Here is a 25,124-nt window from a genome sequence, read left to right as displayed (position 1 = left end):
AAAATAAGCTAAATAGGCTTACACTATTATTAAATTAGTTTCATTTAGATTAATCATTGGCACCAATCCCCATTCTCTCTATTTTATTTCTTATTTGAGATTCAGGCTGCCAAGATCCATATTCCCAATCGCAGCAGTAGTGGAAATAGCAACCGTGGAGCAGCGACAATCCAACGGAAGACTATAATCATCCATTAGTTTATTTAATCAAGGTAAGTTTTTGTTATAGTTATGTTCTAGTTGTGAATCTTTTGTAATTGAGATTTTAGCTTAGAGACTTCACATTCTTCGGCCCTTAAGACAATATTTTCAATTTTCTAAGTCACACTTGCATTATGGCTCAATTTCCGTCCAAAAGTACATACCTTTTTCAGCCTCGAAGATTTCGTTACAAAATTTTATCCCGAATAGATTTAAAATCCAATTTCCATTTAATTTAATGTGCAATTACTAACTTGAATAGAACAACTAATATAGATAATTTAATTAAAATTATTTTAAGAATCTTAATGTTTTTCTAGAAGACAACAATAATTAATAAGGTTAATCCACTAACTATTATAATTGAGTTATAGGTTACATACTAAAAATTGATTATTAGTATATATTAGATTTCATTATTAATATTAAATAATATTATTTATTTATGAAATAAAATAATATATAATTAAAGGTATATAGCTATTGAATTAATATTTTAAGGAATATTATTTATGTAAGAAATAAATAATATATAGTTAAATTTGTTAATTATGGAATTAAGATTTAAAAAAAATATATTATTTATTTATGAAATAAAATAAAATAATATATATATATATATATATATATATATATAATAAATTAAAAGGTTAATTAAGAAATGAGTTCTGATTTTTGAATCTTCCCACCTGAAGTATTTTAAACCTATTTATATGATAGATATGTCAAGAGCTCTGTGACACATAAAGACATGTGACACATAAAGACAGGAGTATCATTACTTTATGAGATGTAATTAGTATAGAATCAATATACCAAATCATAGATTCAGTAACATATAAATTGCTTTTTGCCAACATTTAATATGTATTACAACCTTTACAAATTTTATTTTACTTTTATATATATATTTTTTTAATTTCTTAAACAATTGTAGGTCATGGTTCATAAACTAGGGTAGGTCTTCTAATCGGAGTGGGTCAAACAAGATAGAGGTTACTCAAGTGAGCCTTAAATTTCTTCCCCACTCTGCTCTCTCTTTCATCAAATCTAATTGATTCATCGATCGATCAACAAAGTAATGGCCTCAAATTTCACTGATTCTCAACTGAAATGGATGTTTCTCATCGATGATTTGAACATGGATTCAAATCTTATTGTGTGTTCGCCGCCCTCTTTTCTAATGGTTGCTGCAAAGAGGATCATAAGCTTCTTCAGGTTCTTAGTTTGTATTTTGTTATTTTTCAATCATTATGTGTGTTTCCATACGAGCATCGACCAAACACCATGTTTAGGGGAAATTAGAGAAAACATTTGATGTAGGGTTCATTTCATTTCGACTGCTACTTTTTCATTCACTTTAGGATTTTCTTATCTAGGCGATCAAGAAATGGTCAAATCTAGTGCGTACATATAAGATATTGTCTCAAATGAGAGGAGTGAAGGATTCCAGATTTTCCTGAGATAAAACAAGAAAGAGTTGCAACACACGTGGAAAATTCTCAAGCTAAAAATTGCTTGCAGTTCCCAGTTGCTCATGAATATATTTTCAAATAGTTGGTACCTTCTAATAGTATGAACATATTGCAGAATCTATAATGTATCTCACAAGCTAAAGATGATTGCACAACTTACAATCTTCTAGAAGTTGCTAACCTTGATAAGGTGTCCGAAACAACTACCGGAAGCCACATAATACAAACACCTCAATTGTGTGAATCTAAACAACCTAAAGTACAAGAGAAATCAATCATATTGATTTGTGCAAGAGTTTAGCTTTCGACAATGTATTATTCAAAGCATCAAGTGTTCTTGAGATCGTACAAAATCCCTTGACACTACATCATTTCTTACAATTCTATTTCACTTTTTTTAAATTTATATATTTGCATTAGAATATATCTTAGAAGTTGATGATGATTGCACAAGTTCCAATCTCCTAGAAATTGGTAACCATAAGAAGTTGTTGACAATATTTGATGCCATTCACAAAGAACAAACAACTCAATTGGTTGAATTTTTAGAATGTGAAAGTACAAAAACAATGGACAAGATTAAGTTGTGTAAAAGCTTAGCCCAGAACCATGCATTTATTACAAGTATCAAAGTTGGTCCTCTTAAAGGTTATATGTGTCGTGTTTTAGCCCTGCGTCGTTCTAATGTCACTGTAAAGCTTGATTCACAACACAAAATTTTTACAGGTTGATGGAAGTTCTATATATTCTCTCTTGTATCTTTCCTTGTTGTTATTTTCATATCTTAATTTTCTTTTTGCGGTTAAATGTGAACACCTAACAAAAGTTCGTGAAAAGAGTGATGCTTATTTTTCAAGGTTCTATTTATACCTAGTAAAACACATAGTTTTTTGTTTTTATATAATGAAGGATTATTTTTTTTTCTAACACGTTTTGCTTCTTGAAGTAAAAATACTGAGACTGCAAAGCCCTTTGATCTTTTGAGGACTCAAAATGATTTAGAAGGTAGAAACATGCAGAGCTATCTTAGCATTAATATCATGGATTTTTTTTTCATTTAATGGTATCGACTTTTGATCCATAATTATTGTCTAATATATTTTCATAAGTTCATGTTAAAATGTCAACTTGAGCATTGTGTTATGTTATGAGCTTGTAAAAGTATTTTTATTAATTTTTTATGTTCCTAGGCCACATATTTCTGGCCTAGGTTAATGACTACATCTTGTTTTAATTGTGTGCCTTTTCTTTTTCACTTGAGCATCTTTAAATAATGTTACTTAGAAGTGGATTTTCAATTATTATTTGCGACTGGTGAGATTCAAACCCTGGTGACAGTCGGGAGTACTAACCACTATACTACAACACCTTATTGTTATCTTTAAAATTGTTAATATACTTGATATGACTTCACAATTATATATATATATATATATAATTTAACTTAGTTTATTATTCATTATCAAAACCATTTTATATCTAACATATTAAAATCACCGCTTATGTACATCTAGACTCTTGTCCAAATAATTCATTATTAACAAATGAGATCACTTTAAGTGTTCCGGTGAATGAAACTCTATTAAGTGAAATTAAGTTTTGAATTATTAAAAGTTTATAGATAAAAACACCAAATGGACATAAATTATTTTATAAGTGACTATATTGTAAATTGACTGATATTGCTATGTTTCAAGGCTATAGGAACACAGAGATGTCCAATCATTTACATATATGTATATAGATATACATGTAAGACTGACCTATCTTATAACTCGTCAAAACAGATTGTGAATTTTTTTAGTTAAACTATGATTAATAGATTCTTTAAACATGAGTATGTTGTTGTCACATTTGATGATTCATATTCATTTATACTATTAAACACTTCCCGGGAAAGAAAGTTATAAAAGAAAAAGTTAAGAGTGTCAAAAGTTGAGTAGGAGTCATAGTCATACAAGAAGAGAGAAGTCATCCTGCTCTGTGTATACTATGATGCATTGAACATGAATAGTGTTTCGACCACTTGATGAGCGAGAACTGAAAATGCATTGCCATGCTCGGATGGATTATTTGAACAATTCGTTTAATTGAAAGTTCAAAATCAGTGTACAAAAACATATTTGATAATATATATGAATTTTATCATATAATCAAATAAAACATTAAGAAACAAATGTATCTTATATTGAACACTTTAGTTTAAAGACAAGGGGAAGATTGAAAGAATTATGTCCTTTAATTTAATGTGTAATAACTAAACTTGGATAGAATAATTAATGGAGATAATTTAATCCAATTATTTTAGGAGTCATAATATTGTGCTAGAATCAACTATGATTAATATGGTTAAACATATAGTTATTATAATTGAATTCTACGAGGTCAAATGTTAAGAGTTGACGAATTAGATTAAAAGAAAAGATAATATATTATGAAATAAAATAATATACGATCAAAAATTTAATTAAGGGAATGAGTTATGATTTTTAAATCTTTTCTCCTTAAATATTTTAGAGCCTATATATTCAGCCAGCATCATCTCACGACCCTCTTCCATGGATGAAGGAGCTCTTAAGATATGGAATGCTTCAAATTACAGTATGGTTAAGTCATTTACGTCTCCAAGCGTTTTGTGTGTATAATTCATTTAGGTCGACTTTCTTCATGTGTTTCGTGTGTATTTTTCATCTAAGTCGACCGGTTACTATTGCTCGTGTCACTATTTTCATCTATGGTTTGGTCATTCGTGTCTCCTCTAGTTTTTTTTATAATTGTTTTTAAGTTTAAAAAAAAACCTTTTAGATATGTATATTTTAAATATATAAGTGTTTTAATGTAGACTCATAACTGTGTCACAATACTTCTGAAAGTATTCACATTTTTTTAAAATACTTTATAAACAATTTTATTTTTTAATTAGGGAGAACTAGTTTGGACTATTTCAATGTATCACTTAGATAGAGTACTTTATAGAGACCATTTAATATAAAAGAAATATTTGAATAATTTAAGATCTAAAACTTGATTTATTAGTTTTTCTATTGTATCAATAAGTTGTGTTACTACTTGCCTTATCCAATGTAATAAAAGTATTGTATTAAAAATCTAATATCCAATAAAGCAGTTATACACTTTAAGTAGTTATGATTTGTGAAGTTCGTGTAAGTTTCCAACATTATAAGAAAAATTCAACAAGTAGAGTACAAAGTTTTACCTATAGTCAAAATGAATGTATTGAAAAAAATATTATACAAAATTTTCAATCTAAACCTATATAAATAATATCCAAAAATTATTTTCAAAATCTCAATCCCAAAGATGACAATAGACCTTAATAATTAAGTATAATAAAATCATAATATTTATATATTTTATAAACATGAATGCAAATGTTATGCACATTTTGGTTGATAGTTTGTTTAATCAAAATTTTATAGAGTTCATATTCAATTTAAGAAAACATTTTGGGTATGAAATATATATTTTCCAATTAATTTCATAGAGTTATTCTTTGGACATTGATTTTGTAGGAACAAGTCAAGAAAAAAATTAGAAAATGGTCATCTTAAATCCAAAAGAATAATTTCTCCAAGTCAATTCATATCAAATGATATTTTACATAAATCTTCTCAAATTAGTTTAAGCATACCACTTCAATGTTATGAATTGAATGATGTTAGGAGTTTGAATATTTGAGGTTTTAGTGAAACATTTTTTTCCAGATAAATATACCAACAAATATGTTTTTAGATAAATATTTACTTGAAAGTATAACAGTCGAAGACAAGAGAATCTAACCGGGCTCGTGTGGATTAGTTAGACAGTCGAAGACAAGAGAATCTAACCGGGCTCGTGTGGATTAGTTAGAGGAGCAACACGTGGGACTTTTATCTCTGATTAGGTGTAAAGATTTGATAAAAATTTTTGCTTTAAACCCATATCCAACAATAGAGCGGTATTGCAATTGATAAGATTAATAAATTAATTTTTAATTTGATGTAGATCTTATTTAAAATTGATGATATCTTTATAGGATAAATATATGAAATTAAAATAAAGTTTTTTGAAATATTAAAATATAAAATTTATTTTAAATTAAGAAATATTTATGTTTGTTTTATATAAGATATATTACTTGCATAAATTCTTTATATGTTATAGAAATATGATCTGCATATAGTTATTTTATTCTTCTTTTACACGATCAGTGTATTATTTTGTATTTTGTTATTTATTTTAATATTTTAATACAAAGAATAGAAGAAACATTGAAATCCATGAAGGATGCAGACCAATGAAGTTGAAATCTTTAATTTACTGTGTGGACATATATCTAATGGTAGAAAACTCGTAGTTTGAAAATTTTAACCTCGATTAGCGTATTAATTTAAAAAAAATAAAACATTACTTTTAAAACATGTTACTAATTTTGACAACTTTTAAAACTCATTAAAAATAATTAATTTTGGGTTTAATTTAAATAATTCAGAGATTTAGGTTAATCAATCACAATTTAATTCTTTAAAAAATCATTTAGTTTAAACATAATTAATTTAAAAGATTTTTTATTTTGAAATAGAGTTTTCAATAATTTTTTTTTTAAAATAAATAAAAGTTGGTATACGTATACAAACGTATTGACTAGAGTTTCTTTTAGTTAGTAATTTGGTGATACTCGGGAAAGGGCTTTCGTGCTTCATCCTCCGCACCCATTTTAAAAAACGGTCTCTACTTATAAAGTTGACTTTTAAAAATCGGTTGTATAACGTTAGAGTTTTATCCGATTATTCTTCCGATCCTAGTCATAGTTCTAGGTTTGAGCTTTATTTAAAATATGAAAACAAAAATTTTTTAAAATGTTGGTACATGTTGTGAATGATAACTAGGGTGGAAATACCTAAAGAATACCCGTTATTTTTAAAGGCATTAGGATTTAAAAATAAACACCAAACGAGCCTTTATCGAAATATTTTTGTGGAAATATCCCAAAAATATTTAAAACGTATTTTCTATTTTTTTTGGGATTTTTAGAAAATAATTCGGAGTCCCAAAACTACAAAAATAATTTTGGATTTTAAAAAGTGAAACCAAACAGGTCTTAAGAACGAAGTCCTAGGTCCGGAGTTCATTTTTATCGGTCGAGGTCGAAAGACTCTCGGTCTGGGTCAAGGAACCTCTCGGTCGAGGTTTGGGATCTTTGGTCTAAGAACCAAAGTCCCTCGGTTGAGGTGCTAAGGACTCTTGGTACTTGCCTGATCTTACTGGTCTAGGTGTAAAATCCTATCGATCCTAGGTTAGCATGGGTCTAAGTTTCTCAATCGAGGTGTATAAACCTTTCGGTCTAGGACTAGCTCTAGGCTAGGTCCTTCGGTCCTGCGTTTTGGATTCCTCAGTCCTAAACTTGATATTCTCAGTCCCATGTTTAGAACTCTCAGGCCTAAGGTTAGGGAGTCTCGGTCCCGAGGGTAGGATTCTTGGTCCTAAAGTTAAGACTCTCGGTCCTATGGTTAAGGAGTCTTGGTCTCAAGGTTAGGACTCTCGGTCCTAGATCGGACCTCTCGGTCCTAGGTGAAAATCCTCGGTCGGATATCTCGGTCCTAACTCAAGAACATCGGTCTGAGGTTAATTTTTTTAATCCTAGGATTCAGTCCAGACCGAGGATCCTCGGTCGGATCTCTCGGTCCTCAGGAACATCAAATATTCATTTTTTTTAATTCGTTTTTTAGCTTTAATTCTTTGATCCAAGATCTTGAGTAGCTTCACAAAGATTCCATGAAAATGTTGATAATCATCTCAAGGTATCAATCGACCTGAATGATGATCAATTTGTTTAAAACAATTTGTGATCAAAATTTGAGTTTTTAATTTTAAAGTTGTTTTGAAGTGAAAGGGGATATCTAATAGCTTTCTTATATCAGACCTACTTGATTGGTACCAAAATAAGAACAATGGTAGTTCGTTTTAACCAATTCAAAAACTCAAAAATTTAATTTTATTTTGAATATTTTAATTTTTATCAATATAATCGGGATGGATCAAACATAATCCAAACAATTGCTCAACATGTTTTCAATCATGTTGTGAAGCTTTTTGGGCTGTGGTCAACATAATTAACCCAAGAACAGCAAATTCGTTTTTTTAAATTTTCAAATTCAAATTTGAGTTATTGTTATTTAGATCGATTGATTGGTTCTATCCTATTTAGATAGTTCCTAAATAATCATAGGAATATTACATCAATAAAACCTAATTTTGAATTCAAACTTCGACTAAAATGAGAAAAAATATTAAGAAAACTTTATGATTATACTCTTTTAATATTATTCAGTAAGAATTAACATTAAATAAATAAGAAATTATGTTAAATGATCTCATTGTTTATATGATATTTTATTATTTTTTTATAAAATAAAAATTAAAACACCATACATATTATAATAATTAGTGACAAAAAAAAATGTAATCATTATCTAGATGTAATTAATTGATCATTATCTATTGTAATTTATTCTTTCTCTAAAAATAATTGATCATTATCTGTAATAATAATTTAATAAATACATACCCATCTTTGAATAATGTGATAACTACTAATTTATAAAGTGGTCTTCAAAATTATTGTCATAATTATCAACTAATAGATTGCTATTAAATTTATTTTTGGATTGCTATAAGTATTTGTGGTATTTGAGGGGTATTGAAGATAAAATTTAGAGTAATAAAAAAGTGCATTTCTCTATTGTTGAATCCAAAAATATGATGAAAATAGTGACCTTATTCTTATTTCTAATACTAACGATTTTCAATAGCTCTGTAGCTATACAGACACCCCACACACCGTGGACACCCCTTACCCTGCTGAAGCCGCCTACCCTGCCCACGCCGCCTACTCCGCCGACGCCGCCAACTCCGCCTACGCCGCCAACTCCGCCAACTCCGCCTACGCCGCCAACTCCGCCTACTCCGCCAACTCCGCCTACTCCGCCTACGCCGCCAACTCCGCCTACTCCTCCTACACCGCCAACGACGCCTACGCCCCACGCACCCCACGCGCCCCACGCGCCTCACGCACCCCACGCACCCCACGCACCCCACGCACCCCACGCCCCCCACGCACCCCACGCACCCCACGCACCCCACGCACCCCACGCACCCCATGCACCCCATACTCCGTGGAGACCCCGTACCCTGCCTAAGCCACCTACCCTGCCGACGCCGCCTACTCCGCCTACGCCTCCTACGCCCCCTACGCCGCCAACTCCCCCTACGCCGCCTACACCCCCTACGCCGCCTACACCCCCTACGCCGCCTACTCCCCCTACGCCGCCTACTCCCCCTACGCCGCCTACTCCCCCTACGCCGCCTACTAATGTAATGGTCCTATACTTACTCTACGTATTGTTAGAAAATTCATCAAAAAAATGTTTTAATACCAAAGATAATTATTATTTTAAATGCATTGTGGCTATTGTGCCCAATATGTTTCTATTAAAAAAACATTTTTTAGATTAATAATTTATATTTCAGTAATTTTTAAAATTTTGATAAGATGTCCTAAACTATATGATCTAATTGCAGGTTAACTAAATTTTACCAAGTGCCAAAATGGTTGTCAAACAAGTTGTGGCAAATGAAGATTTCAGACTTATTTATTTAGATATTTGGTTCAATATTTGTGCTTCTTTATTTGTAACAGAAATATATGGATTGAACAAGAAAATAAAATTATTACATTGATGTGATATTGAGATTTATTATTAATCATTTTATTGTTATTATTAACTTTTTATTATTTGATTTAATATTTATCTATCAAATAATTAAAATACCTTAAAATGAAACAAAAACACAAAATAATCATAATTATATATACAATTAATTATTATTTAAGATAATTGATCATTACATCTAACATTAATTTAATTTAAAAGTTAAAAAAATATAATCCAGATGTGAAAAGAAAGTTAAATTTTATTAAATCAAAAAGTTAAGATTACATAAATAACATGCTTTGAAATTAGTGTCATAAATAATTATTATTAAGAAGTGATTTTTAATATTAATGTCTAACTACTAATAGATTGCTATATTTTTATCTACTTTGTTTTAGTTGTGTCGAATTGTTATAACGATTTAGGCGCCGTATTACCGCACACAAATATATTTTTAAATTTTGTTATAGATAGTTAAAAAAGTTGATAAGATAGTTCTAACTTATATGCATTCTTTACTATTATTTGATAAGTCAATTGCGCATTTGAGTTGTCACAACAAAACAAAAAGTTTATTTATTTTTGTTAATTCTCGAAGCGGATTTCGTGAGTCCACTCTTACAAGAGTAAAATAAGCTAAATATGCTTACACTATTATTAAATTAGTTTCATTTAGATTAATCATTGGCACCAATCCCCATTCTCTCTATTTTATTTCTTATTTGAGATTCAGGCTGCCAAGATCCATATTCCCAATCGCAGCAGTAGTGGAAATAGCAACCGTGGAGCAGCGACAATCCAACGGAAGACTATAATCATCCATTAGTTTATTTAATCAAGGTAAGTTTTTGTTATAGTTATGTTCTAGTTGTGAATCTTTTGTAATTGAGATTTTAGCTTAGAGACTTCACATTCTTCGGCCCTTAAGACAATATTTTCAATTTTCTAAGTCACACTTGCATTATGGCTCAATTTCCGTCCAACAGTACATACCTTTTTCAGCCTCGAGGATTTCGTTACAAAATTTTATCCCGAATAGATTTAAAATCCAATTTCCATTTAATTTAATGTGCAATTACTAACTTGAATAGAACAACTAATATAGATAATTTAATTAAAATTATTTTAAGAATCTTAATGTTTTTCTAGAAGACAACAATAATTAATAAGGTTAATCCACTAACTATTATAATTGAGTTATAGGTTACATACTAAAAATTGATTATTAGTATATATTAGATTTCATTATTAATATTAAATAATATTATTTATTTATGAAATAAAATAATATATAATTAAAGGTATATAGCTATTGAATTAATATTTTAAGGAATATTATTTATGTAAGAAATAAATAATATATAGTTAAATTTGTTAATTATGGAATTAAGATTTAAAAAAAATATATTATTTATTTATGAAATAAAATAAAATAATATATATATATATATATAATAAATTAAAAGGTTAATTAAGAAATGAGTTCTGATTTTTGAATCTTCCCACCTGAAGTATTTTAAACCTATTTATATGATAGATATGTCAAGAGCTCTGTGACACATAAAGACATGTGACACATAAAGATAGGAGTATCATTACTTTATGAGATGTAATTAGTATAGAATCAATATACCAAATCATAGATTCAGTAACATATAAATTGCTTTTTGCCAACATTTAATGGTATCGACTTTTGATCCATAATTATTGTCTAATATATTTTCATAAGTTCATGTTAAAATGTCAACTTGAGCATTGTGTTATGTTATGAGCTTGTAAAAGTATTTTTATTAATTTTTTATGTTCCTAGGCCACATATTTCTGGCCTAGGTTAATGAAATGACTACATCTTGTTTTAATTGTGTGCCTTTTCTTTTTCACTTGAGCATCTTTAAATAATGTTACTTAGAAGTGGATTTTCAATTATTATTTGCGACTGGTGAGATTCAAACCCTGGTGACAGTTGGGAGTACTAACCACTATACTACAACACCTTATTGTTATCTTTAAAATTGTTAATGTACTTGATATGACTTCACAATTATATATATATATATATAATTGAACATAGTTTTATTATTCATTATCAAAACCATTTTATATCTAACATATTAAAATCACCGCTTATGTACATCTAGACTCTTGTCCAAATAATTCATTATTAACGAATGAGATCACTTTAAGTGTTCCGGTGAATGAAACTCTATTAAGTGAAATTAAGTTTTGAATTATTAAAAGTTTATAGATAAAAACACCAAATGGACATAAATTATTTTATAAGTGACTATATTGTAAATTGACTGATATTGCTATGTTTCAAGGCTATAGGAACACAGAGATGTCCAATCATTTGCATATATGTATATAGATATACATGTAAGACTGACCTATCTTATAACTCTTCAAAACAGATTGTGAATTTTTTAGTTAAACTATGATTAATAGATTCTTTAAACATGAGTATGTTGTTGTCGCATTTGATGATTCATATTCATTTATACTATTAAACACTTCCCGGGAAAGAAAGTTATAAAAGAAAAAGTTAAGAGTGTCAAAAGTTGAGTAGGAGTCATAGTCATACAAGAAGAGAGAAGTCATCCTGCTCTGTGTATACTATGATGCATTGAACATGAATAGTGTTTCGACCACTTGATGAGCGAGAACTGAAAATGCATTGCCATGCTCGGATGGATTATTTGAACAATTCGTTTAATTGAAAGTTCAAAATCAGTGTACAAAAACATATTTGATAATATATATGAATTTTATCATATAATCAAATAAAACATTAAGAAACAAATGTATCTTATATTGAACACTTTAGTTTAAAGACAAGGGGAAGATTGAAAGAATTATGTCCTTTAATTTAATGTGTAATAACTAAACTTGGATAGAATAATTAATGGAGATAATTTAATCCAATTATTTTAGGAGTCATAATATTGTGCTAGAATCAACTATGATTAATATGGTTAAACATATAGTTATTATAATTGAATTCTACGAGGTCAAATGTTAAGAGTTGACGAATTAGATTAAAAGAAAAGATAATATATTATGAAATAAAATAATATACGATCAAAAATTTAATTAAGGGAATGAGTTATGATTTTTAAATCTTTTCTCCTTAAATATTTTAGAGCCTATATATTCAGCCAGCATCATCTCACCACCCTCTTCCATGGATGAAGGAGCTCTTAAGATATGGAATGCTTCAAATTACAGTATGGTTAAGTCATTTACGTCTCCAAGCGTTTTGTGTGTATAATTCATTTAGGTCGACTTTTCTTCATGTGTTTCGTGTGTATTTTTCATCTAAGTCGACCGGTTACTATTGCTCGTGTCACTATTTTTCATCTATGGTTTGGTCATTCGTGTCTCCTCTAGTTTTTTTTATAATTGTTTTTAAGTTTAAAAAAAAACCTTTTTAGATATGTATATTTTAAATATATAAGTGTTTTAATGTAGACTCATAACTGTGTCACAATACTTCTGAAAGTATTCACATTTTTTTAAAATACTTTATAAACAATTTTATTTTTTAATTAGGGAGAACTAGTTTGGACTATTTTCAATGTATCACTTAGATAGAGTACTTTATAGAGACCATTTAATATAAAAGAAATATTTGAATAATTTAAGATCTAAAACTTGATTTATTAGTTTTTCTATTGTATCAATAAGTTGTGTTACTACTTGCCTTATCCAATGTAATAAAAGTATTGTATTAAAAATCTAATATCCAATAAAGCAGTTATACACTTTAAGTAGTTATGATTTGTGAAGTTCGTGTAAGTTTCCAACATTATAAGAAAAATTCAACAAGTAGAGTACAAATTTTTACCTATAGTCAAAATGAATGTATTGAAAAAAATATTATACAAAATTTTCAATCTAAACCTATATAAATAATATCCAAAAATTATTTTCAAAATCTCAATCCCAAAGATGACAATAGACCTTAATAATTAAGTATAATAAAATCATAATATTTATATATTTTATAAACATGAATGCAAATGTTATGCACATTTTGGTTGATAGTTTGTTTAATCAAAATTTTATAGAGTTCATATTCAATTTAAGAAAACATTTTGGGTATGAAATATATATTTTCCAATTAATTTCATAGAGTTATTCTTTGGACATTGATTTTGTAGGAACAAGTCAAGAAAAAAAATTAGAAAATGGTCATCTTAAATCCAAAAGAATAATTTCTCCAAGTCAATTCATATCAAATGATATTTTACATAAATCTTCTCAAATTAGTTTAAGCATACCACTTCAATGTTATGAATTGAATGATGTTAGGAGTTTGAATATTTGAGGTTTTAGTGAAACATTTTTTTCCAGATAAATATACCAACAAATATGTTTTTAGATAAATATTTACTTGAAAGTATAACAGTCGAAGACAAGAGAATCTAACCGGGCTCGTGTGGATTAGTTAGACAGTCGAAGACAAGAGAATCTAACCGGGCTCGTGTGGATTAGTTAGAGGAGCAACACGTGGGACTTTTATCTCTGATTAGGTGTAAAGATTTGATAAAAATTTTTGCTTTAAACCCATATCCAACAATAGAGCGGTATTGCAATTGATAAGATTAATAAATTAATTTTTAATTTGATGTAGATCTTATTTAAAATTGATGATATCTTTATAGGATAAATATATGAAATTAAAATAAAGTTTTTTGAAATATTAAAATATAAAATTTATTTTAAATTAAGAAATATTTATGTTTGTTTTATATAAGATATATTACTTGCATAAATTCTTTATATGTTATAGAAATATGATCTGCATATAGTTTATTTTATTCTTCTTTTACACGATCAGTGTATTATTTTGTATTTTGTTATTTATTTTAATATTTTAATACAAAGAATAGAAGAAACATTGAAATCCATGAAGGATGCAGACCAATGAAGTTGAAATCTTTAATTTACTGTGTGGACATATATCTAATGGTAGAAAACTCGTAGTTTGAAAATTTTAACCTCGATTAGCGTATTAATTTAAAAAAAATAAAACATTACTTTTAAAACATGTTACTAATTTTGACAACTTTTTAAAACTCATTAAAAATAATTAATTTTGGGTTTAATTTAAATAATTCAGAGATTTAGGTTAATCAATCACAATTTAATTCTTTAAAAAATCATTTAGTTTAAACATAATTAATTTAAAAGATTTTTTATTTTGAAATAGAGTTTTCAATAATTTTTATTTTAAAATAAATAAAAGTTGGTATACGTATACAAATGTATTGACTAGAGTTTCTTTTAGTTAGTAATTTGGTGATACTCGGGAAAGGGCTTTCGTGCTTCATCCTCCGCACCCATTTTAAAAAACGGTCTCTACTTATAAAGTTGACTTTTAAAAATCGGTTGTATAACGTTAGAGTTTTATCCGATTATTCTTCCGATCCTAGTCATAGTTCTAGGTTTGAGCTTTATTTAAAATATGAAAACAATTTTTTTTTTAAATGTTGGTACATGTTGTGAATGATAACTAGGGTGGAAATACCTAAAGAATACCCGTTATTTTTAAAGGCATTAGGATTTAAAAATAAACACCAAACGAGCCTTTATCGAAATATTTTTGTGGAAATATCCCAAAATATTTATAACGTATTTTCTATTTTTTTGGGATTTTTAGAAAATAATTCGGAGTCCCAAAACTACAAAAATAATTTTGGATTTTAAAAAGTGAAACCAAACAGGTCTTAAGAACGAAGTCCTAGGTCCGGAGTTCATTTTTATCGGTCGAGGTCGAAAGACTCTCGGTCTGGGTCGAGGTTTGGGATCTTTGGTCTAAGAACCAAAGTCCCTCGGTTGAGGTGCTAAGGACTCTTGGTACTTGCCTGATCTTACTGGTCTAGGTGTAAAATCCTATCGGTCCTAGGTTAGCATGGGTCTAAGTTTCTCAATCGAGGTGTATAAACCTTTCGGTCTAGGACTAGCTCTAGGCTAGGTCCTTCGGTCCTGCGTTTTGGATTCCTCAGTCCTAAACTTGATATTCTCAGTCCCATGTTTAGAACTCTCAGGCCTAAGGTTAGGGAGTCTCGGTCCCGAGGGTAGGATTCTTGGTCCTAAAGTTAAGACTCTCGGTCCTATGGTTAAGGAGTCTTGGTCTCAAGGTTAGGACTCTCGGTCCTAGATCGGACCTCTCGGTCCTAGGTGAAAATCCTCGGTCGGATATCTCGGTCCTAACTCAAGAACATCGGTCTGAGGTTAATTTTTTAATCCTAGGATTCAGTCCAGACCGAGGATCCTCGGTCGGATCTCTCGGTCCTCAGGAACATCAAATATTCATTTTTTTTAATTCGTTTTTTAGCTTTAATTCTTTGATCCAAGATCTTGAGTAGCTTCACAAAGATTCCATGAAAATGTTGATAATCATCTCAAGGTATCAATCGACCTGAATGATGATCAATTTGTTTAAAAGAATTTGTGATCAAAATTTGAGTTTTTAATTTTAAAGTTGTTTTGAAGTGAAAGGGGATATCTAATAGCTTTCTTATATCAGACCTACTTGATTGGTACCAAAATAAGAACAATGGTAGTTCGTTTTAACCAATTCAAAAACTCAAAAATTTAATTTTATTTTGAATATTTTAATTTTTATCAAATATAATCGGGATGGATCAAACATAATCCAAACAATTGCTCAACATGTTTTCAATCATGTTGTGAAGCTTTTTGGGCTGTGGTCAACATAATTAACCCAAGAACAGCAAATTCGTTTTTTTAAATTTTCAAATTCAAATTTGAGTTATTGTTATTTAGATCGATTGATTGGTTCTATCATATTTAGATAGTTCCTAAATAATCATAGGAATATTACATCAATAAAACCTAATTTTGAATTCAAACTTCGACTAAAATGAGAAAAAATATTAAGAAAACTTTATGATTATACTCTTTTAATATTATTCAGTAAGAATTTAACATTAAATAAATAAGAAATTATGTTAAATGATCTCATTGTTTATATGATATTTTATTATTTTTTTATAAAATAAAAATTAAAACACCATACATATTATAATAATTAGTGACAAAAAAAAAATGTAATCATTATCTAGATGTAATTAATTGATCATTATCTATTGTAATTTATTCTTTCTCTAAAAATAATTGATCATTATCTGTAATAATAATTTAATAAATACATACCCATCTTTGAATAATGTGATAACTACTAATTTATAAAGTGGTCTTCAAAATTATTGTCATAATTATCAACTAATAGATTGCTATTAAATTTATTTTTTGGATTGCTATAAGTATTTGTGGTATTTGAGGGGTATTGAAGATAAAATTTAGAGTAATAAAAAAGTGCATTTCTCTATTGTTGAATCCAAAAATATGATGAAAATAGTGACCTTATTCTTATTTCTAATACTAACGATTTTCAATAGCTCTGTAGCTATACAGACACCCCACACACCGTGGACACCCCTTACCCTGCTGAAGCCGCCTACCCTGCCCACGCCGCCTACTCCGCCGACGCCGCCAACTCCGCCTACGCCGCCAACTCCGCCAACTCCGCCTACGCCGCCAACTCCGCCTACTCCGCCAACTCCGCCTACTCCGCCTACGCCGCCAACTCCGCCTACTCCTCCTACACCGCCAACGACGCCTACGCCCCACGCACCCCACGCGCCCCACGCGCCTCACGCACCCCACGCACCCCACGCCCCCCACGCACCCCACGCCCCCCACGCACCCCACGCACCCCACGCACCCCACGCACCCCACGCACCCCATGCACCCCATACTCCGTGGAGACCCCGTACCCTGCCTAAGCCACCTACCCTGCCGACGCCGCCTACTCCGCCTACGCCTCCTACGCCCCCTACGCCGCCAACTCCCCCTACGCCGCCTACACCCCCTACGCCGCCTACACCCCCTACGCCGCCTACTCCCCCTACGCCGCCTACTCCCCCTACGCCGCCTACTCCCCCTACGCCGCCTACTAATGTAATGGTCCTATACTTACTCTACTTATTGTTAGAAAATTCATCAAAAAAATGTTTTAATACCAAAGATAATTATTATTTTAAATGCATTGTGGCTATTGTGCCCAATATGTTTCTATTAAAAAAAACATTTTTTAGATTAATAATTTATATTTCAGTAATTTTTAAAATTTTGATAAGATGTCCTAAACTATATGATCTAATTGCAGGTTAACTAAATTTTACCAAGTGCCAAAATGGTTGTCAAACAAGTTGTGGCAAATGAAGATTTCAGACTTATTTATTTAGATATTTGGTTCAATATTTGTGCTTCTTTATTTGTAACAGAAATATATGGATTGAACAAGAAAATAAAATTATTACATTGATGTGATATTGAGATTTATTATTAATCATTTTATTGTTATTATTAACTTTTTATTATTTGATTTAATATTTATCTATTAAATAATTAAAATACCTTAAAATGAAACAAAAACACAAAATAATCATAATTATATATACAATTAATTATTATTTAAGATAATTGATCATTACATCTAACATTAATTTAATTTAAAAGTTAAAAAAAATATAATCCAGATGTGAAAAGAAAGTTAAATTTTATTAAATCAAAAAGTTAAGATTACATAAATAACATGCTTTGAAATTAGTGTCATAAATAATTATTATTAAGAAGTGATTTTTAATATTAATGTCTAACTACTAATAGATTGCTATATTTTTATCTACTTTGTTTTAGTTGTGTCGAATTGTTATAACGATTTAGGCGCCGTATTACCGCACACAAATATATTTTTAAATTTTGTTATAGATAGTTCAAAAAGTTAATAAGATAGTTCTAACTTATATGCATTCTTTACTATTATTTGATAAGTCAATTGCGCATTTGAGTTGTCACAACAAAACAAAAAGTTTATTTATTTTTGTTAATTCTCGAAGCGGATTTCGTGAGTCCACTCTTACAAGAGTAAAATAAGCTAAATATGCTTACACTATTATTAAATTAGTTTCATTTAGATTAATCATTGGCACCAATCCCCATTCTCTCTATTTTATTTCTTATTTGAGATTCAGGCTGCCAAGATCCATATTCCCAATCGCAGCAGTAGTGGAAATAGCAACCGTGGAGCAGCGACAATCCAACGGAAGACTATAATCATCCATTAGTTTATTTAATCAAGGTAAGTTTTTGTTATAGTTATGTTCTAGTTGTGAATCTTTTGTAATTGAGATTTTAGCTTAGAGACTTCACATTCTTCGGCCCTTAAGACAATATTTTCAATTTTCTAAGTCACACTTGCATTATGGCTCAATTTCCGTCCAACAGTACATACCTTTTTCAGCCTCGAGGATTTCGTTACAAAATTTTATCCCGAATAGATTTAAAATCCAATTTCCATTTAATTTAATGTGCAATTACTAACTTGAATAGAACAACTAATATAGATAATTTAATTAAAATTATTTTAAGAATCTTAATGTTTTTCTAGAAGACAACAATAATTAATAAGGTTAATCCACTAACTATTATAATTGAGTTATAGGTTACATACTAAAAATTGATTATTAGTATATATTAGATTTCATTATTAATATTAAATAATATTATTTATTTATGAAATAAAATAATATATAATTAAAGGTATATAGCTATTGAATTAATATTTTAAGAAATATTATTTATGTAAGAAATAAATAATATATAGTTAAATTTGTTAATTATGGAATTAAGATTTAAAAAAATATATTATTTATTTATGAAATAAAATAAAATAATATATATATATATATATATATATATATATATATATATATATATATAATAAATTAAAAGGTTAATTAAGAAATGAGTTCTGATTTTTGAATCTTCCCACCTGAAGTATTTTAAACCTATTTATATGATAGATATGTCAAGAGCTCTGTGACACATAAAGACATGTGACACATAAAGACAGGAGTATCATTACTTTATGAGATGTAATTAGTATAGAATCAATATACCAAATCATAGATCCAGTAACATATAAATTGCTTTTTGCCAACATTTAATATGTATTACAACCTTTACAAATTTTATTTTACTTTTTATATATATATTTTTTTAATTTCTTAAAACAATTGTAGGTCATGGTTCATAAACTAGGGTAGGTCTTCTAATCGGAGTGGGTCAAACAAGATAGAGGTTACTCAAGTGAGCCTTAAATTTCTTCCCCACTCTGCTCTCTCTTTCATCAAAACCCTCTGTGGGGCTTACTATCAAATCTAATTGATTCATCGATCGATCAACAAAGTAATGGCCTCAAATTTCACTGATTCTCAACTGAAATGGATGTTTCTCATCGATGATTTGAACATGGATTCAAATCTTATTGTGTGTTCGCCGCCCTCTTTTCTAATGGTTGCTGCAAAGAGGATCATAAGCTTCTTCAGGTTCTTAGTTTGTATTTTGTTATTTTTCAATCATTATGTGTGTTTCCATACGAGCATCGACCAAACACCATGTTTAGGGGAAATTAGAGAAAACATTTGATGTAGGGTTCATTTCATTTCGACTGCTACTTTTTCATTCACTTTAGGATTTTCTTTTCTAGGCGATCAAGAAATGGTCAAATCTAGTGCGTACATATAAGATATTGTCTCAAATGAGAGGAGTGAAGGATTCCAGATTTGCCTGAGATAAAACAAGAAAGAGTTGCAACACACGTGGAAAATTCTCAAGCTAAAAATTGCTTGCAGTTCCCAGTTGCTCATTGAATATATTTTCAAATAGTTGGTACCTTCTAATAGTATGAACATATTGCAGAATCTATAATGTATCTCACAAGCTAAAGATGATTGCACAACTTACAATCTTCTAGAAGTTGCTAACCTTGATAAGGTGTCCGAAACAACTACCGGAAGCCACATAATACAAACACCTCAATTGTGTGAATCTAAACAACCTAAAAGTACAAGAGAAATCAATCATATTGATTTGTGCAAGAGTTTAGCTTTGGACAATGTATTATTCAAAGCATCAAGTGTTCTTGAGATCGTACAAAATCCCTTGACACTACATCATTTCTTACAATTATATTTCACTTTTTTTTTAAATTTATATATTTGCATTAGAATATATCTTAGAAGTTGATGATGATTGCACAAGTTCCAATCTCCTAGAAATTGGTAACCATAAGAAGTTGTTGACAATATTTGATGCCATTCACAAAGAACAAACAACTCAATTGGTTGAATCTTTAGAATGTGAAAGTACAAAAACAATGGACAAGATTAAGTTGTGTAAAAGCTTAGCCCAGAACCATGCATTTATTACAAGTATCAAAGTTGGTCCTCTTAAAGGTTATATGTGTCGTGTTTTAGCCCTGCGTCGTTCTAATGTCACTGTAAAGCTTGATTCACAACACAAAATTTTTACAGGTTGATGGAAGTTCTATATATTCTCTCTTGTTTCTTTCCTTGTTGTTATTTTCATATCTTATTTTTCTTTTTGCGGTTAAATGTGAACACCTAACAAAAGTTCGTGAAAAGAGTGATGCTTATTTTTCAAGGTTCTATTTATACCTAGTAAAACACATAGTTTTTTGTTTTTATATAATGAAGGATTATTTTTTTTTCTAACACGTTTTGCTTCTTGAAGTAAAAATACTGAGACTGCAAAGCCCTTTGATCTTTTGAGGACTCAAAATGATTTAGAAGGTAGAAACATGCAGAGCTATCTTAGCATTAATATCATGGATTTTTTTTTCATTTAATGGTATCGACTTTTGATCCATAATTATTGTCTAATATATTTTCATAAGTTCATGTTAAAATGTCAACTTGAGCATTGTGTTATGTTATGAGCTTGTAAAAGTATTTTTATTAATTTTTTATGTTCATAGGCCACATATTTCTGGCCTAGGTTAATGACTACATCTTGTTTTAATTGTGTGCCTTTTCTTTTTCACTTGAGCATCTTTAAATAATGTTACTTAGAAGTGGATTTTCAATTATTATTTGCGACTGGTGAGATTCAAACCCTGGTGACAGTCGGGAGTACTAACCACTATACTACAACACCTTATTGTTATCTTTAAAATTGTTAATATACTTGATATGACTTTACAATTATATATATATATATATATAATTTAACTTAGTTTTATTATTCATTATCAAAACCATTTTATATCTAACATATTAAAATCACCGCTTATGTACATCTAGACTCTTGTCCAAATAATTCATTATTAACAAATGAGATCACTTTAAGTGTTCCGGTGAATGAAACTCTATTAAGTGAAATTAAGTTTTGAATTATTAAAAGTTTATAGATAAAAAACACCAAATGGACATAAATTATTTTATAAGTGACTATATTGTAAATTGACTGATATTGCTATGTTTCAAGGCTATAGGAACACAGAGATGTCCAATCATTTACATATATGTATATAGATATACATGTAAGACTGACCTATCTTATAACTCTTCAAAACAGATTGTGAATTTTTTTAGTTAAACTATGATTAATAGATTCTTTAAACATGAGTATGTTGTTGTCACATTTGATGATTCATATTCATTTATACTATTAAACACTTCCCGGGAAAGAAAGTTATAAAAGAAAAAGTTAAGAGTGTCAAAAGTTGAGTAGGAGTCATAGTCATACAAGAAGAGAGAAGTCATCCTGCTCTGTGTATACTATGATGCATTGAACATGAATAGTGTTTCGACCACTTGATGAGCGAGAACTGAAAATGCATTGCCATGCTCGGATGGATTATTTGAACAATTCGTTTAATTGAAAGTTCAAAATCAGTGTACAAAAACATATTTGATAATATATATGAATTTTATCATATAATCAAATAAAACATTAAGAAACAAATGTATCTTATATTGAACACTTTAGTTTAAAGACAAGGGGAAGATTGAAAGAATTATGTCCTTTAATTTAATGTGTAATAACTAAACTTGGATAGAATAATTAATGGAGATAATTTAATCCAATTATTTTAGGAGTCATAATATTGTGCTAGAATCAACTATGATTAATATGGTTAAACATATAGTTATTATAATTGAATTCTACGAGGTCAAATGTTAAGAGTTGACGAATTAGATTAAAAGAAAAGATAATATATTATGAAATAAAATAATATACGATCAAAAATTTAATTAAGGGAATGAGTTATGATTTTTAAATCTTTTCTCCTTAAATATTTTAGAGCCTATATATTCAGCCAGCATCATCTCACCACCCTCTTCCATGGATGAAGGAGCTCTTAAGATATGGAATGCTTCAAATTACAGTATGGTTAAGTCATTTACGTCTCCAAGCGTTTTGTGTGTATAATTCATTTAGGTCGACTTTTCTTCATGTGTTTCGTGTGTATTTTTCATCTAAGTCGACCGGTTACTATTGCTCGTGTCACTATTTTTCATCTATGGTTTGGTCATTCGTGTCTCCTCTAGTTTTTTTTATAATTGTTTTTAAGTTTAAAAAAAAAACTTTTTAGATATGTATATTTTAAATATATAAGTGTTTTAATGTAGACTCATAACTGTGTCACAATACTTCTGAAAGTATTCACATTTTTTTAAAATACTTTATAAACAATTTTATTTTTTAACTAGGGAGAACTAGTTTGGACTATTTTCAATGTATCACTTAGATAGAGTACTTTATAGAGACCATTTAATATAAAAGAAATATTTGAATAATTTAAGATCTAAAACTTGATTTATTAGTTTTTCTATTGTATCAATAAGTTGTGTTACTACTTGCCTTATCCAATGTAATAAAAGTATTGTATTAAAAATCTAATATCCAATAAAGCAGTTATACACTTTAAGTAGTTATGATTTGTGAAGTTCGTGTAAGTTTCCAACATTATAAGAAAAATTCAACAAGTAGAGTACAAATTTTTACCTATAGTCAAAATGAATGTATTGAAAAAAATATTATACAAAATTTTCAATCTAAACCTATATAAATAATATCCAAAAATTATTTTCAAAATCTCAATCCCAAAGATGACAATAGACCTTAATAATTAAGTATAATAAAATCATAATATTTATATATTTTATAAACATGAATGCAAATGTTATGCACATTTTGGTTGATAGTTTGTTTAATCAAAATTTTATAGAGTTCATATTCAATTTAAGAAAACATTTTGGGTATGAAATATATATTTTCCAATTAATTTCATAGAGTTATTCTTTGGACATTGATTTTGTAGGAACAAGTCAAGAAAAAAATTAGAAAATGGTCATCTTAAATCCAAAAGAATAATTTCTCCAAGTCAATTCATATCAAATGATATTTTACATAAATCTTCTCAAATTAGTTTAAGAATACCACTTCAATGTTATGAATTGAATGATGTTAGGAGTTTGAATATTTGAGGTTTTAGTGAAACATTTTTTTCCAGATAAATATACCAACAAATATGTTTTTAGATAAATATTTACTTGAAAGTATAACAGTCGAAGACAAGAGAATCTAACCGGGCTCGTGTGGATTAGTTAGACAGTCGAAGACAAGAGAATCTAACCGGGCTCGTGTGGATTAGTTAGAGGAGCAACACGTGGGACTTTTATCTCTGATTAGGTGTAAAGATTTGATAAAAATTTTTGCTTTAAACCCATATCCAACCATAGAGCGGTATTGCAATTGATAAGATTAATAAATTAATTTTTAATTTGATGTAGATCTTATTTAAAATTGATGATATCTTTATAGGATAAATATATGAAATTAAAATAAAGTTTTTTGAAATATTAAAATATAAAATTTATTTTAAATTAAGAAATATTTATGTTTGTTTTATATAAGATATATTACTTGCATAAATTCTTTATATGTTATAGAAATATGATCTGCATATAGTTTATTTTATTCTTCTTTTACACGATCAGTGTATTATTTTGTATTTTGTTATTTATTTTAATATTTTAATACAAAGAATAGAAGAAACATTGAAATCCATGAAGGATGCAGACCAATGAAGTTGAAATCTTTAATTTACTGTGTGGACATATATCTACATGGTAGAAAACTCGTAGTTTGAAAATTTTAACCTCGATTAGCGTATTAATTTAAAAAAAATAAAACATTACTTTTAAAACATGTTACTAATTTTGACAACTTTTTAAAACTCATTAAAAATAATTAATTTTGGGTTTAATTTAAATAATTCAGAGATTTAGGTTAATCAATCACAATTTAATTCTTTAAAAAATCATTTAGTTTAAACATAATTAATTTAAAAGATTTTTTATTTTGAAATAGAGTTTTCAATAATTTTTTTTTAAAATAAATAAAAGTTGGTATACGTATACAAACGTATTGACTAGAGTTTCTTTTAGTTAGTAATTTGGTGATACTCGGGAAAGGGCTTTCGTGCTTCATCCTCCGCACCCATTTTAAAAAACGGTCTCTACTTATAAAGTTGACTTTTAAAAATCGGTTGTATAACGTTAGAGTTTTATCCGATTATTCTTCCGATCCTAGTCATAGTTCTAGGTTTGAGCTTTATTTAAAATATGAAAACAAAATTTTTTAAAATGTTGGTACATGTTGTGAATGATAACTAGGGTGGAAATACCTAAAGAATACCCGTTATTTTTAAAGGCATTAGGATTTAAAAATAAACACCAAACGAGCCTTTATCGAAATATTTTTGTGGAAATATCCCAAAAATATTTAAAACGTATTTTCTATTTTTTTGGGATTTTTAGAAAATAATTCG

The 25,124-nt window shown here is 28.9% G+C and overlaps 1 protein-coding gene across 1 annotated transcript; it reads left to right on the top strand.

Moving 5' to 3' along the window:
- The first annotated feature begins 1,282 nt into the window (after positions 1-1,282).
- LOC124943138 (vegetative cell wall protein gp1-like) lies at positions 1,283-17,205 on the top strand. The gene is made up of 3 exons (XM_047483693.1): positions 1,283-1,419; positions 8,489-9,050; positions 16,819-17,205. Exons 1-3 carry the CDS (start codon positions 1,283-1,285, stop codon positions 17,203-17,205), a joined length of 1,086 nt encoding a protein of 361 aa, XP_047339649.1.
- The last annotated feature ends 7,919 nt before the right edge of the window (positions 17,206-25,124 follow it).

Source organism: Impatiens glandulifera, chromosome 6 (assembly GCF_907164915.1).
Source record: "Impatiens glandulifera chromosome 6, dImpGla2.1, whole genome shotgun sequence".
Lineage (NCBI taxonomy): Eukaryota > Viridiplantae > Streptophyta > Magnoliopsida > Ericales > Balsaminaceae > Impatiens > Impatiens glandulifera.
Note: the sequence above shows the minus strand (reverse complement) of the source record. Positions and strands in the feature narration are given on the sequence as shown.

Excerpts from the sequence above, each read along its gene's own strand:
- LOC124943138 (XM_047483693.1), top strand. The coding sequence starts at position 1,283 with ATGGCCTCAAATTTCACTGATTCTCAACTGAAATGGATGTTTCTCATC. Across the intron at positions 1,420-8,488 it reads AGGATCATAAGCTTCTTCAG|CTCTGTAGCTATACAGACAC; the intron begins GTTCTTAGTTTG and ends GATTTTCAATAG. Across the intron at positions 9,051-16,818 it reads CCCCTACGCCGCCTACTAAT|CTCTGTAGCTATACAGACAC; the intron begins GTAATGGTCCTA and ends GATTTTCAATAG.